The sequence below is a fragment of the Lissotriton vulgaris genome, chromosome 7 (assembly GCF_964263255.1).
Source record: "Lissotriton vulgaris chromosome 7, aLisVul1.2, whole genome shotgun sequence".
In the NCBI taxonomy this organism is placed as follows: Eukaryota; Metazoa; Chordata; class Amphibia; order Caudata; family Salamandridae; genus Lissotriton; species Lissotriton vulgaris.
The window spans coordinates 176,302,960-176,317,410 of record NC_141695.1 but is presented as its reverse complement, the minus strand read 5'-3'; the positions used below and the strand labels follow the sequence as shown (position 1 = coordinate 176,317,410).

Below are 14,451 nucleotides of genomic sequence, written 5' to 3'. Positions count from 1 at the left end.
TCGTCTCCCCCACAAAGTAGTACTTTTCGCTACCAAGTGATTGTGCCGTCCCCCAAGCTCGCCCTGGGTAGGGCATCCGATGGTGCAGCTCGGTTCGTTCGCCACCGGTCTCCCTGACCCACCGGTGACCGCCGTGAGGTGGTGTTAGCTTGCGCCACCCTGCAGTGGTGGTTTCCGCGACCTCCGCTTTCCCCGCGAGTGCGGATCCCGACTACCAGACAGCTTTTCTCCGTCCTCTGACTCTTGAGGACGCGTGTTGGGGGTGCAGCGATGAGTGGCCGCCCCGCTGTAGTGCAATCCCAGGTAGGGCCCCTCCGTGGGTCGGCTTGTGTCCAGGGCCTCTCACCCGACGAGCGGGGTAAGGTTCACTTCGCTTGGGAGTGGGGGGGGAGAGAGTCTGCTCTATGTCTAGTGGTTCGGGTACAGGTTGTGGTTCGTGGGCTATCCCCTCCTCGGTGGCCTCTATATCGCTGGACGTGGAGGGCTGGGTGACCGCTTACCCTCTCCGCCGCCTGCAGCTCTGCGCCCCTCTGGTCCTAGCGTTGCTCCTACCATGCCGCTCCAGACCTCACCTCCGTCTTTTCCTTGCGGCGCGAACGTGGCGCCGGTGCCCGTCTCCCTGCTCCGCCACCCCTCGCTTCTCCTGTGGCTGCGTGTCTGTGGGGGGGTCGGCAGCCTTTTGCCTCACTGTCCGGCACTTCGGGGGTCCCCCTCTTCCTTGCTGGGCCCCCCCGGGTTGAAGTGGTTCTGTGCCTGTGCAGGCCCCCACACAGCTTGCGACCGCTAAGGCGATACGGCCGCCATCTTGGGGCAGGCAGCACCGGGCAGCAGGGGGGCTCCTCACCTTCTCCCGAGGTTCTCCCGGTGGCCTCACTGCATGTCCCTCAGGCCGTATAGGAGAACCGTCCTGCTGGGCGCCACCTCCGTGGTCCGGCCGTCTCGGTCGCCGGATCAATCCGCCATTTTAGGGAAAGGGTGCGCGTGTACCAGCTCACCGTGGAAGGTCCTCGTGGCTCGGCGGATCTTCCCTGTGCCCTCGCTGTCCCACTGGTGGCCGCAGCAGGGGAATCGCTCTCCGTTGTCTTGTGTCGCGCTCCCCCTCAATGTCTACCGTGGCTCTCGTCCCGACCTCCCATACTATCCGCCATCTTGTGTTGGGATGTCCGGGGGGTGTCCAGGCTCCGGCACCCCGCACAGCCGGGGCTCACCATGATCAGATGTGGTCACCCGTTCTCCTTGCGCCGCCGGTCTGCATCTTCACCGGTGCAGGAGCACAGGCTCCGCGGCGCACTCCTCCGCCTCCCGAGCACGGCTCTCACCGCTGGGCCGCCATACTGCTTTGCTGGATCGCCACCCAGCCGTCGGATGAACCTCCGATTTCTCTGCCCTGGATCTACTCAAACCACCTGCCGTCCAGCACAAGTGCCTCCGGGCTGTCCGCCACACGTTTTTCGGTAATTTGGAGTGTTGTGGTAGGATTTTTCGTCGGATTTTGGTCTCGTCGTGTGGAGAGCTCCCGGGCCACACGTCTAGCACGGCATGCTGCTTAGCCACGCCCCCCCTAATGAACAACAAGGTTATCTCCAATTTCAATAAAATCTTTTTGAAATGTGTACACCTCATGTTTGCATTTACGGTCGGCAACTCCTCACTGTATCATGAGACTAGAATTAGGCCTAAAATCGCTGGTATCACTGCATTATACTAGTACTGTGAACTAAGTCGTCGATTGTGCCAAGGTTGACTCCTCTTCACTAAAATATCTAATATATGAAGAATTGGGGAAAGCTATATATAAAGATACAGATTTGCACAAATTATTGAGATGACAAGAACTCTACGATCTGCCTGACGCACAGACATTGGGGCAAATGAACCATTATGTTCAGAAAAACCTTATCTGCGACACATACTACTAATTAGTGGGTCGTCGATCTGACACAAGCTGCAAAATATAAGCACAAAGACTTCATAATTGACACTTACATTGCATAGGGCCAAGATTATCTAGTTCTAAACTTGCCAGGTCATGTAAAAAAATACGTTTTAAAGATTCAGATTGTTGTACATTCCGATCTAGAAGTTTGAAGGGAAGTGGAACCAAATTCTTGAAGGAAATACAGCCTGTCTCTGTGGTTCTACAGTTGAAATCTCTTATACATATTATATGTCCCAAACTGTTGTCTATAAGGACGAGATATTTATGTTCCTTGTTTAAAAATGCCAAAATAAGAACCACTGCAGAAGCTGTTGGGTATTGTTTTAGACTCTGGGAATACTGTTCAATAAAAACGATAACATTATCTGTGTGATTGTTTATCTTATCAACGCATTGAAAGGTAAACAATACAGCCATTTAACCCCTCCCACGCTGGTTACGGAACCGATCCGTCACGCCCCTCGGGTGGGCTGTGCTGGTGACGGAACGGTTCCGTCACAAGCACAGCTTACTCGAGGGGCGTGACGGAGCGATTCCGTCACCAGAATCGGAGCGCCGCGCGGCCCCCTCCAGCCCCTTGGCACTGCGGCGGAATAGCCGCCGCAGCGAAAGGGTTAAGAGAGTATTGGTTTTCCCTTTTTGGGCAATTGTCGGTTGCATAAAATTAAGGATCTTTATGCGTTTTGCACATTTAGGCACATTAGCACTTTACTATTAGCGAAAAGTAATAGACTGAGGTAAATATGGTTGTAAATACAGCGGTCCTACATTGAATAATGTGGCCAGTGCTGCTAATGGCTGTAATTGGGAAATCATATGAATTGGGCATGTCATCACTTATTTGGAGGGAGATGGAAAGTTCATAACTTAAGATGATGTTGGAGAAGATTGGGGCTCTTGGAGAGTGGAATCCAGATAAGATATTTGGTGCAGGTAAACTGGCAGTGGTGGCATGTATTAAATGACCTCTGAATCTTGCTCCAGTCTAACTTAAAAGGTTAACTTGTTGTGTTTTAGATTTTTCTTTTTTGCATTGTTTTTCCATGGCAGTTTTTGTTTTAACCTATATATTTGTTTGAACTTAGTTGTCATAAGTGTGGTTGTTCTTATTGCATAGGAATTGCCTTATGTGGATACACACTTAGCTGACTATTAAAGGGTTTTAGTTAAGCCCTCTTGAAGAATATGATTTGTGCTATGCATATGAACTGTTCTCTTTTTCTCTTTTAGACACAATTTATGATGAAGATGAAGTGCTTCTTGCTCTTGCTGAACAACTGGGAACTTTTACCACTCTAGTTGGCGGTCCAGAATATGTTCACTGCTTACTGGTAAGTTTCAGTCCTGAACACCTCTGAGAGTGGCATTTTTGTAGCACCATTATCTTGCATTGAAAGTTAGGTTGTCATACAACTTGGGAACAACCATTTATATCTGTGCTCGAGCCTGCTTTCTTTGTGTTGTAAACATTAAAAAAATACCTACAGGGCATTTTAGTCATACCCCTTCTGCCAGCGCAAAGAACCTCTGTGTGTTCTGTGTAAGTTCAGTCAGCCGTTGTTTACTTGAAGTTTTTTCACATACTGAATCAATCCACAAACCACAATAAAGAGCTTGTTTAGGTGCTCAGTGTTTGGAGTATCAGACACTGTGTGTGATGATCACACATAGTGGAAATTGAACATTAAAAAAATTAATGACATTGATGTCCTTAATACAAAATGTTGCATGGAAACTTTATACTAAGCTAAACTGTTAAAATATTTTTATTTTTAATTCCAATGGTCTTGAAAGAGGCTCTGAAGTAGCTAAGTATGCGTGAACACCATTAGTTTCATACGTTGTGAAATTTCCCCTACAGACTATTTCATTGATTTATTCCTTACTTTGCATAATTTCTAATGTCTGGGCTGTATATTTTTAATGAATTTTCAGATAAAAGCGTTAATGCACTCTTGGTAAATCAATCAATCAGGGTTTTGTAGAGCGCAACTACTCACCCATAAGATTCTCAGGGGTCTGCTGTTCAGTCGAAGAGCCAGGTCTTGAGATCCTTCGTGAATTGAGGCAGTGATGGTGATTGCCTTAGATGCAGAGGAAGGGAGTTCAGACCTTTGCAGCGAGGTAGGAGAAGAATACTCCTCCATTTGTGGTTCTGCAGATCCGTGGGATGGTGGCCAGGGCCTGAGGGGCAGAGTGGAGATGTCTGGTGGGATGTGGAAGGAAAGAGGTGGTTGAGGTATGCCGGTCCGGCATTGTGTAGGGCTTTATAGGTGTGCATGAGAAGCTTGTAGGTGATCCTTTTGTTGACAGGTAGCCAGTTGAGATCTCTCAGGTGGTCCGTGTTGTGGCTGCGGCAAAGGAATGTTCATAATGAGTCTGGCGGAGGCACTTTGGATGTTTTGCAGCTTTTGGAGTTTTTTCATAGTGCAGGCAAAGAGTCTGCTGCTGACGAGCTTGTGGGTGACTATTTTACTTGTCTCGTGAGGGACCCACTTGAAGATCTTTCGGAGCAGGTGAAGCTTGTGGAGGCAGGAGGATGAGACGCTGTTGATCTGGTGCTTCATTGCGAGCGAGGATTCCAGGATCATTACGATGTTTAGGGTGGAGGGGATTTGGTTTCCGAGAGCTGCAGACCCCATGGACTCATCGGTGGTCGGTCTACTGTAGTTCAGGGGTGTGGCTAAAGGAGATATTGCTGCTTGCGGATCAGATGGGGTCGAGTGTGTGTCCTGCTGAGTGAGTTGGAGAGGTGACCAGTTCCTTGAGTCTGATGGTGGTGAGGTTCTCCAGTAGGGATGATGTGTTGTGGTTGTTGAGGTTCTCCAGGTGGAAATTTAGGTCTCCGAGGAGGATGTAGTCCGTGGATTTGAGAGAGTGGCGTGCAATGAAGTCTTATTGGGGATTCACTGAACTGGTGGCGGGGTCCGGGAGGTCTGTAGCTGAGGGTACCGCGGATGGAGGTATTAAGGTTGGTTTGTATCTGGAAGTGGAGCTACTCCATGTTGGTTGAGTTGTCACCCAAGCTGGTTGTGATGCGGAGGGTGTTTTTGTGTATACAATGGTGATGCCTCCTCCTGGTCTGGCGGAACAGTCCTTGTGGATGATTTTGGAGCAGTCTGGGATGGTGATGGCGATGTCTGGGGCTGAGGTGCCGTTCATGCAGGTTTCCGTGAGGAAGGTGATGTCAGGGGAGACTGAGTCGAGCAGATCCCAGATCTCTAAGGCATGTTTGGGAACGGAACTTGTGTTAATTAGGATACAGCTGAGGCGATCAGTGTGGTTTTTTGTGGGTTGTGTGTTGGGTTGGTTTAGTGTGCGAAGGTGCTGCTTCAGTTTTGGCAGGAGAAAGGGCTACACGAGGTGGCAGGTGCAGTAGCGTCCTGTGTTAAGGGCGTGGAGGATGGTGGCGCTGTAGTGGTGGATGGTCCGTGGACCAGGGTCCTTGGTGCAGAGCAGCGGTCGCCATTAAGTAGTGTGAGGCCTGGACAACTGGGAGACAGGAAAGCGGTGCTGAAGGAGAGCCGGGGGGAGGGGGGGGATGGGGGCGAGTAGCGGCAGGGACATGAAGAGGTGACAAGATGAAAGGAAGGTTAAAAAAATGAGTTCAGAGGAGAAAAAGACAGAAAGCAAAAAGACAGAGCACAGAGCAGAGATGCTCCCCACTGGACCACCAGGAATTAGGCGCATGCGGGTGTCTGCGGATGGAGGAGGGCCTCAAACTCTCAAACCTGCTAGGATCATGGGCAGCAGCTACCAGGCAGGGCTGTGCGGGAAGGAAAGAAGTTCACTGAGATGGTCAGTTGATTGCTTCTTTTCATCTTTCTTTGCTTAATTTCTCCAAAAGTTTTAAAACGCCTGTACTCAGTGTGTAAATATATATATGTTTCCTTTTTTACTGAAACTGCTGAATTCTTTACCTCTATTGTGTATACCTCTAGGACTCCCTGACCACTATCATTTGATAAGACAGGATAGAAAATCCTTACCGGAGGTAGTGTTGCCGTTGCTTTACGGGACAAAGCCAATGTCTCCTTGGTTTGCACCCTGTTATCTTACTGGGGGAACTGTGTATTTATAAAATCGAGTTCTCTACAGAAGACCACTGGAAGGGTGCGCTTATTTATCACGCACCTGGAATCAAGAAAGCGTTTATCCACCGGCTAGCTGAATATATTGCCCCAAGTGTACTGGCAACAAATAACTCCCTCCTCTAAGGGGGATTTAATTTCCACATGTATGATTCCTTGAACTTTGAGGTTGCCCAACTCTTAACTGACATGGAAAAGTTCGGTCTCAAAGAGAAAGAAGTCTGCCCCACTCATGAGGCAGGTCACACTTTAGATAGATAAGTTAGTCTGTAGAGGGGCCTCAAGACAATGAAAGCTAGTCTCCTCAGACTACTCCTCCAAGGCTTTTCAATCCTTGGAGATTACACAGGTCAACAACATAAACTTGACTCTGAGTACAATGGTTCTCTCAACTTAGTGTTTGTAAGGATTACCCCTCTCAAGCAGGCTTCGACTACCAGTAGTCCATGTGCCATAGTATTCCACAGAGCTAAGAATAGACACAGCCACATGAAAAAGTTTTAAAGAAGATGGTGCCAGACCAAAAACCTCCTGTGATGAAGAAGCATATAAATCCATGCTTACCAGCTACCACAGGAAATCTAGAGTGGCACGTAAAAAATGTTTTTTTTTACCATTATTGATCACACAGGCAACTCGGCTAAATAACTTTAAAAAGTTTTTTATGAAGTGAAGCCTCACGCCTGTTTTCGTGCCTGCCCTGCTTCCCAGGAATTATGCGATTCCCTTGCGGATCACTGCAAAGAGATATTAAACCTAATTTATCTGATTTTTCATGATCTCTTTAGGTAGGTAGATGAGTCGCCTCCTCCTGATAGCACTTTCTATTTGGATAGATTTGAACCCTTTACCCTAGACCAAATTCAGGGGCTGTTCGGGAAACTTAAATCAGACTCACCTGACACATGCCCATGAGGTTTTACACACAGTTTGTCAAACCTGATTGCACCTTCTATTAGTTCTCTTTTTAACTTGTTCTTGGATGCTACCCAAATTCTGATGGCTTGAAAAGCTGTGCAGGTTCCTCAGATGTAAAAAAAAAAAAACCCTAATGTCGATCCATGGAACTTTTCCAATTATCTCCCCATTTCGCTCCTTCCACTTTCAGGAAAAATTCTGGAAGGTTTCGGTACACAACAGCTTACCACTTATTTGGTAGAGCATGAGATTGTTGATCCTTCTCAGTATGGGTTCAGAACTTTCCATAGTACAGATAGCGCTCTGGTTGCAGTTACTGACTCCATCAGATTGTCTCTAGATGTTGGCATTCAAGCAGTGCTGGTGCTGTTTGACTTGTCAGTTGCTTTTTCCAGTATGTCATGCTTTACTGATCTACAGGTTGCATGTGATAGGCATCTGTTGTAAAGCTCTACAGTGGTTTATAGATTATATGTCACATACAATGCCTATCAATATAGGGGTCCCCCAAGGCTCTTTCTTGAGCCCCACATTATTGAACATCTATGTGGACTCAGATTGTCAAAGGATGTGACTTTGAGATAATATCTTACGCTGATGACAGATAGCTTCCTGGATGACGAATAATTGTCTGTAATTGAATGGTGATAAAACTGAGATTCTGCTGTTCAGAAAAGCTCAGCAGCTATGGACAAGAGATTGGTGCCCCCCTGAATTGGGTTTCGCCCCATCTCCTGCCACATTTATAACCTTCATATGTCGCACATGAGATCCGAACCCGCACCCCAACATTTGAAAGCTTTCCCACAAATTGATTCAAAAGTTTGTTCAACATCTTGATTGTTTTTCAATCTCTTATTCTAGATTGAAGAATGAAGCTCTTAAAATGGAATTATTGTTGATAAATGCATAGCTTTTCTCTGTAGTGGGTTGGTTTATGTCTCCCACCTACAGTTCACAATTCTCAACCCCCGTACCCCCTCAAAAAAACATAACAAGGATCTCCTTTTATTATTCAATGTTCTACAACATGAGATTATTAGACAAGCAAACCTGCTGTTGCACCCTCCGATCTCTTTCATGCCAATAAGCCTTCTATTCACAAGGTGACAACACACCCACTGATAAGTCATGTAGAGGTCTGTACTTTGATGAAGTTCTTTTCTGGTTCCACCCCAGGTATCCTTTCCTGGTGTCAAGGCTCGAGTCTCTGGTTCCAGCCAATTTTTCACCACTGGAAGACTTCATCAATTCCTGACTATCAGAGATATTTTTGCCAAAGTTATGGAAATTAACATAAATGAATAACATAAATCTTATTGCAGGTAAATCTTCGTCCTGTTGTATTGCAGAACTGCAGGCTGATCACACTCCTTCTTGCTTTTACCAAGATAATAGCTGTAGGAAGCTGGCTCTGTATATACTATACCAAAAAGAGGTATAGTGTGCATATAGTCTAGTGGTACCACAAAGGTAGCAGAGGTAAAAGTAGATAGCACCTTACTCTCTATTTGTGGTAGTGTGGGTGAGCAGTAAGCGATTATCAGAGGGTAGTGTTAAGCATTTGTTGTACACACTCAATCAGCAAACGATGTCACACACTCAAAGACAGAATATAATTTAATTTTATTTATTTCCTAGAACCAAGCAAGTCTGGCATAAGTAAGTGTATAAAATAATATTCATGGCAGGTTGAACAATACAAGCAAGTTGAATGAATGACTTTGTTACATGTTTGTAAATGCTTTCAATACAGTGGAAATTACTGTTAGGTTACTTTAAATTACTTTGCAGATTACTTTCTGGAATACTTTTTCTACTCCGTGTGATACACCTAGATATCACACTGGGACTTCTAGAGAAAAGGTAAGTAATCAATTTTTTTGTTCTTCCCAGTTTCTTAAAGTTCAATACAAAAACCAACTCCACACTTAAAACATTTTTCATGGAAAAGCAATCCATGTGTTCCTATGGAGAGAAATGAAGTTATTGGTTAACAGGTAAGTACTTAGTTGTGGGAATTGGTGTTCTGGGGTTCAAACAAGCGTTCCCCCAGGGTCAAGGATTCACTCTCAAAACACCCTCAGCTGCACTAGGGCGGCCGGGTGCAGAGTGCTGTGGCCCAATGTTATCCAGTGGGGGATAGGGGGCCTCCAGTTGGTGGCTGCTCACGACCAGGCCAAATTGTTGTGGGAGCAGAGCTCCTGGTGTTAGGCTCAGGGCAAAGGGGGATCGGAGTTAACCCCCAAAGTGCACCAGCAGCGGCTGTGTGCAAGGTGCTATTTTGGCGTCAGGTGCCCTGTTGTTTTCAATGGGATTTGCCGGTTTTGGATTTTGGCTGCAGGCTCGGTCCAGGAAGACTTCCGGGAGGAACCAACAGCTGGGCAGGTAAGTTGGAGGGCTCAGGGACGTAGGAGCACCTCAGGTTTCTCTCTCCAGGGAGGCTGCATGCAGAGGTGTCTTTTGAGGTCTGGTTTCACCTTACCGTTCCACTCGGGGAGATGTCCCCATGCAGAGGCTGCAGGTGACGTCTGGGAGTCCTGGAGGGGTTACTAGGACTCTGGAATGCTGGGACCGGTGGGCCACTTTGACTCTGGCCATAGGCGTCGGGTGCAGGGGTGGTTCCAGGCGTTGGGCTTCTTTTGTCCTCAGCAGGTTCAGAGTCTTTCTTGGCTATTACTTTTGAACAGAGCTGCTGTTCATAGGAGATCCAGTCTTTTTTGAAGTCAGTACTAATAAGTGTTCCGGAGGGCGTTTGCTGCAGGACAAGGCAACTTTTGGCACAGGATCTCTGGAAACTGCAGACTGGCCGGTTGGGCTGGAGCCAAGTCAGTTCTTCTCTGCAGTCTCCTCTGCTGGGCGTCTTCTTTCGTCCTTCTTAGGTTGTGGGAATCTTCTTTCTTGGTTCAGGGCTGTCCCCTAAATACTGTATTTATGGGGCGTTTTAGGGGTCACAAGGTCAGTAGTCAATGGGCTACTGACCCTAGGGTGACTACACCCTTTGTGTGCTCATTCCACGTGGGGCATTGGGCACAATCCTAATCCTGATTGGAAAGTGCAAGATGGCGAACACTGAAGAGTGGGCTTCACCTAGTCTCCCCCACCTGAGGGGTGGGATTGGCAGAGGTGAGCATACCTTCTGGACTGTGCTAATATTTCCCGCTTGTCTTCCTGACGAAAGGGAGGGGAGAGGGGGTCACATTACAAAGGCAGCAAGGCCTTTGAAGCTCCCCTGCCACAGATGGCTCTTCCTGGCCTGGAGAGGTGTGACCACCTCCACCCAGGAAAGACTTTGTTTCTGGGCTCGGGGAGCAAAGGCTCCCACCCCAGGGGTACAGAGACCTGTCTCATGGTGGCAGGCTGGTGTGTACCAGTCAGGGAACCCACCAGAGGCTGGTTGCTTTTCAGGGGGCATCTCTAACATGCCTTCTGTGTGCATTTTTCATTAAATCCCACACTGGCATGAGTGTGGGTTTAATGTGCTGAGAAGTTTGATGCCAAACCCCCCAGTTTTCAGTAAAGCCATTATGGTACAGTGGAGTTTATGACAAACTCTCAGCACCATATACTCTTAATGGTATTACTGCACTTGAAAAGTCGGAGAGAGAGAAAAAAACACATGGCCTCTAAGGTGGCACAATAAGTGCTGCAGCCATTAGAGGCCTTCCCTGGCCGCAGAACCTAGGTGCCTTTTACAAGGGACTGACATGTGGCCAGATAGGTGCCAATTGGGGTGCAATGTACAGTTTTGGTAAATATTTCAGGCCCTGGGAACCTGATTGGTCACATCAAGTCAAAGTGCATCAGTAGTCTGGCAAAAAGAGGGGGGTTACTTCAACAGAAAGCCAGCTTCCTACAATAGCCGCATCTTGGACTCGGACCTAGGTAGACTTTCGTTCTAGACACAGTAAAGAGGACGGTTTTAGGCCCCTCTTCTCAGTTTAAAGATAACTAGCATCTAAAGCCTTCCTGGTGAGCTTCTCCTCCTGGACCTGTCACTTGCTTCAACATATATTTGAAAACAATTGATCAAACTATCTTGATCAACTGCATCTCCTCAATAGGAATTACTGACAAAGCCTTTGTGTGGTTTAAATCATTCTTTAACTGCTCAATTAAACCATTACAGCGACTGGCTAGAGCTCCCGGAACCAGCCGGCCAAAAGCAGCAAGTAGTGAACATGCTGATATGTAGCAGCTGTGAATGTGGTAGTTATAAGTGCCCAATCTCTCCCCATCTGTTCCTACTAGCGCTTTAACCTCTTTCAGTGGCTTTACGTATGTCAATAAAAATAACGAGATACCCCAGTGAAATGTAAAATTATTTTTATATGCCTATGACCATTTGCTAAAACTCTCCTACACAGATGCATTTTCTTCCAGCATCGATTTCACTGATCCATAACTTCTCCCTGTTCTCCAAGTACAAAATCAACTGGGATAAGTATGAGGCCCTGTCGGCATTCCAGATTACTACCATGGACAGTCAGTGCGAATCTGCAATGAGGTGGATGCTGAATGTCTTAAAATACCTACATTTAATACTTCACCGAGGGTTGGAAGACCTATTCAATGCCAGCATGGAGTCCTTTATAATCTGTATGCAAAAAATGGCGTGCTGGTAGCAACTGAATCGCCTCCTCTGAGTGAGGTCACATGCTACCAAGATGACCGGGTAGCCACACACTTTAACAATGCAAGGGAAACTTATAGAAAGTATTTCATAATAAAAATAAAACCTGTAGATTTATGTGTTCCATGGCACCTAGAATAGGTGTATAAAAATGTATTTGTAAAGTGTAAGCATGAAATGTGCCTTTTTGAGTGTGAATCAAACCTCTTCTAACTTGTCTTTGCAGCCTCCTCTTGAGAGCCTGGCAACAGTTGAAGAGACTGTGGTCCGAGACAAAGCTGTGGATTCCTTGCGGGCCATCTCTCATGAGCACTCTCCATCTGACCTGGAAGCTCATTTTGTCCCCTTAGTGAAGCGACTAGCCAGTGGGGACTGGTTTACTTCCCGAACCTCAGCCTGTGGACTTTTCAGTGTGTGTTACCCACGCGTCTCCAGTACTGTAAAAGCGGAGCTGAGACAGTGAGTTTGATTAACTTCTAGTCTTCCCCCCTACCCCCTGAAACCCCCCCCCCCCCCCCCCCCCCCACACACCTCTCAAAACCTCTTCTCCCAGGTATTTAATCCTTTTTAGGTGTTTGTGTTTGGAACTACATTTTGCATACTGTCCTTTTAAAAAATTGTTTAGGACGCAGTGTTAATTTATGCAAGTTTAACTGTAATGTAGAGTTCTCAGGTGTCTAGAGCATGACCTGTCTGTATTGCCCCGTACTTCCTCAAGAGGACAGAGGCTTGTCATATGCTTAAATTCAAAATCTATGATTTGTATATTGATACAACTGAGACTTTAATATAACAAGCTGTCCTTTGAGGACACATTTGATCTTATGTGAACGTGGGATGGTTTACTATAGTCTTATTTACCTTTGAAGGCTTTTACAGATTTATAGCAGTTGGGACTGAATTAGCTATCCTATTTCTAATAAAACCTCCTACCATCTTTGTAGGTGTGTGATATAGATAGAAAGATAGATAGATCCAGAGAGGCAGAAAACTAAAGGGCAAATTGTAGCTCACCTTCAAGGTCTATATCGCCCAGCAGTCTGCTTGACGATAACGTCAGGGTGGATTAATCCAATAAAAATGTTTTGAATTACCAAGGTGAGCGTCTGATGCCTGTGTGAAGGAATATCCATGATTAAGGGGCGGAGTGGCCCCGACATGTGTCCGATCTGGTAAAAGCATGGAGAGGGAGTGAGGAGCTGCACAGGGGCCAGCACGCCGGATGGCACAGCAGCGCGATGTGCTCAAGTGTCTCTTTGGGATATATATATATATATATATATATATATATATATATATATTATTTATTTCCTGGTATGCGAAAACAGACTCTAGCACGCTCAGGATAGCTTGCAAACTGATTTATTTGAAAGTCATGATAATCAGGTAACGCGTTTCAACTGCCTCCGCAGTCTTCGTCAAACCTGTATCACTGCCATTTTCATACCAATTTGTAGCCCCTACCCATTTTGAAATTTTAAAGTGACAGTGCAAAACAACAGTGCATAGTTTGAACATTGTTTCAAAAGTAACAATGCATCAATAATATCAGTTGCTTTCACTGTTACTAGCAATTGCGACTTATTGTAATGCGTAAAGTGCCTAAAATTGATACAGTACTTTTGAATAGTAATGTGCAAAATTATACAGATAAAGTGCAGAGTGCACAACATATTTTCCATATAAAATCATTATTGGAAACACCTTTAAAACACTGACAAGTTAAACAAACATTGGCATAGCCAATAGGTCTTGCTTTTGGGACCTTATAAGTATCTAGTTATGCAGCACAATATCTGTGGTGCAACAACATCAACTGTTGCATGGCTAAACACTTATAAGGTACAAGGTTTAGCCATGCAACCGCTGATGTTGCACCAAGGATATTGTGCTGCGAAACTAAATCCTTATAAGGTCCCAAAAGCGAAACCTATTGGCCATGCCAATGCTGGTTTCAGATTGGAAAAAGCATAAGATGGATAACATCGGATATTTCAGAAAATAAAACTTAAAAAATAAACAAATCACGTCCCTGGTATGAAATATATCAGGAAACATCAAGGTACATAAACCAACACAATAATTGAGTGAGTCTTCACACAAAAAAAGTTCAGCTATTCCAATCCATGATTTTGTTGGTTATCAAATGGTATGAATTGCTTTTCAGCAGAAAGGAACAGCTTGACATAAGATTATCCTATCCCTCCCAAAAAGTAAGTATGATCTGCCACAAGAAAGTCTGTGGTAACTGTACAATCAAACAAATCCCAGTTACTTCCATCAAACAGACTTATTCACTGCTTTAGAAAAAAAATGCCCTAATTTTTTTTTTTTTTACATGTGCAGTATTTTAACAAATGACTGTTGTCCTGCTTAAGAGCCTAACAAAACAATGCCTTCGATCAAAACATTTCCACAGGAATAACTTTCGACAAGGAAAATTCTTAGAATAAGCTAAGTGTGTCTATTCAAATTGCCGAAGCACTACATTAGTATGTGTATTTAAATCATAAATTTGATTGTTAATCAATTTAATTCTAGGAAACGTGCTACTTTCTATAGCCTTATATATAGCATGTCCTATCATTAGCTCCATAGAAAGGATATCACTGTTTTCTATATCATGTTCTATAAGTCGCCCCATAAAGACTGCATCCCTACTTTCTATATCGTGTCCTACCTTTAGCTCCATAAAAACCTCATCAATCAGTTTGTTAAATGAATGTGTGTCAAATAATGTACAACTAAAGATGCTGGTGTTCGGATTTACACATATGGTATTAATGGTATCAAAAATCCATTCTTAGTTGTCCTAACCAAGTGCTTGACGAACAATTCTAGATATATAATTTCCCCCAGGAAGCTCTTCC

General features: G+C 45.4%; 1 protein-coding gene across 2 annotated transcripts in view; it reads left to right on the top strand.

The window, feature by feature from the left end:
- The window catches only part of LOC147701127 (uncharacterized), a 208,286-nt gene that overhangs the window by 19,793 nt on the left and 174,042 nt on the right, over positions 1–14,451 (top strand). For both annotated transcript variants that reach the window (XM_086929894.1, XM_086929893.1), the window contains exons 3-4: positions 3,170–3,270; positions 11,808–12,040. In XM_086929894.1, the coding sequence (XP_086786020.1) occupies positions 3,170–3,270; positions 11,808–12,040 (334 nt within the window). The remainder of the gene's footprint in view (positions 1–3,169; positions 3,271–11,807; positions 12,041–14,451) is intronic.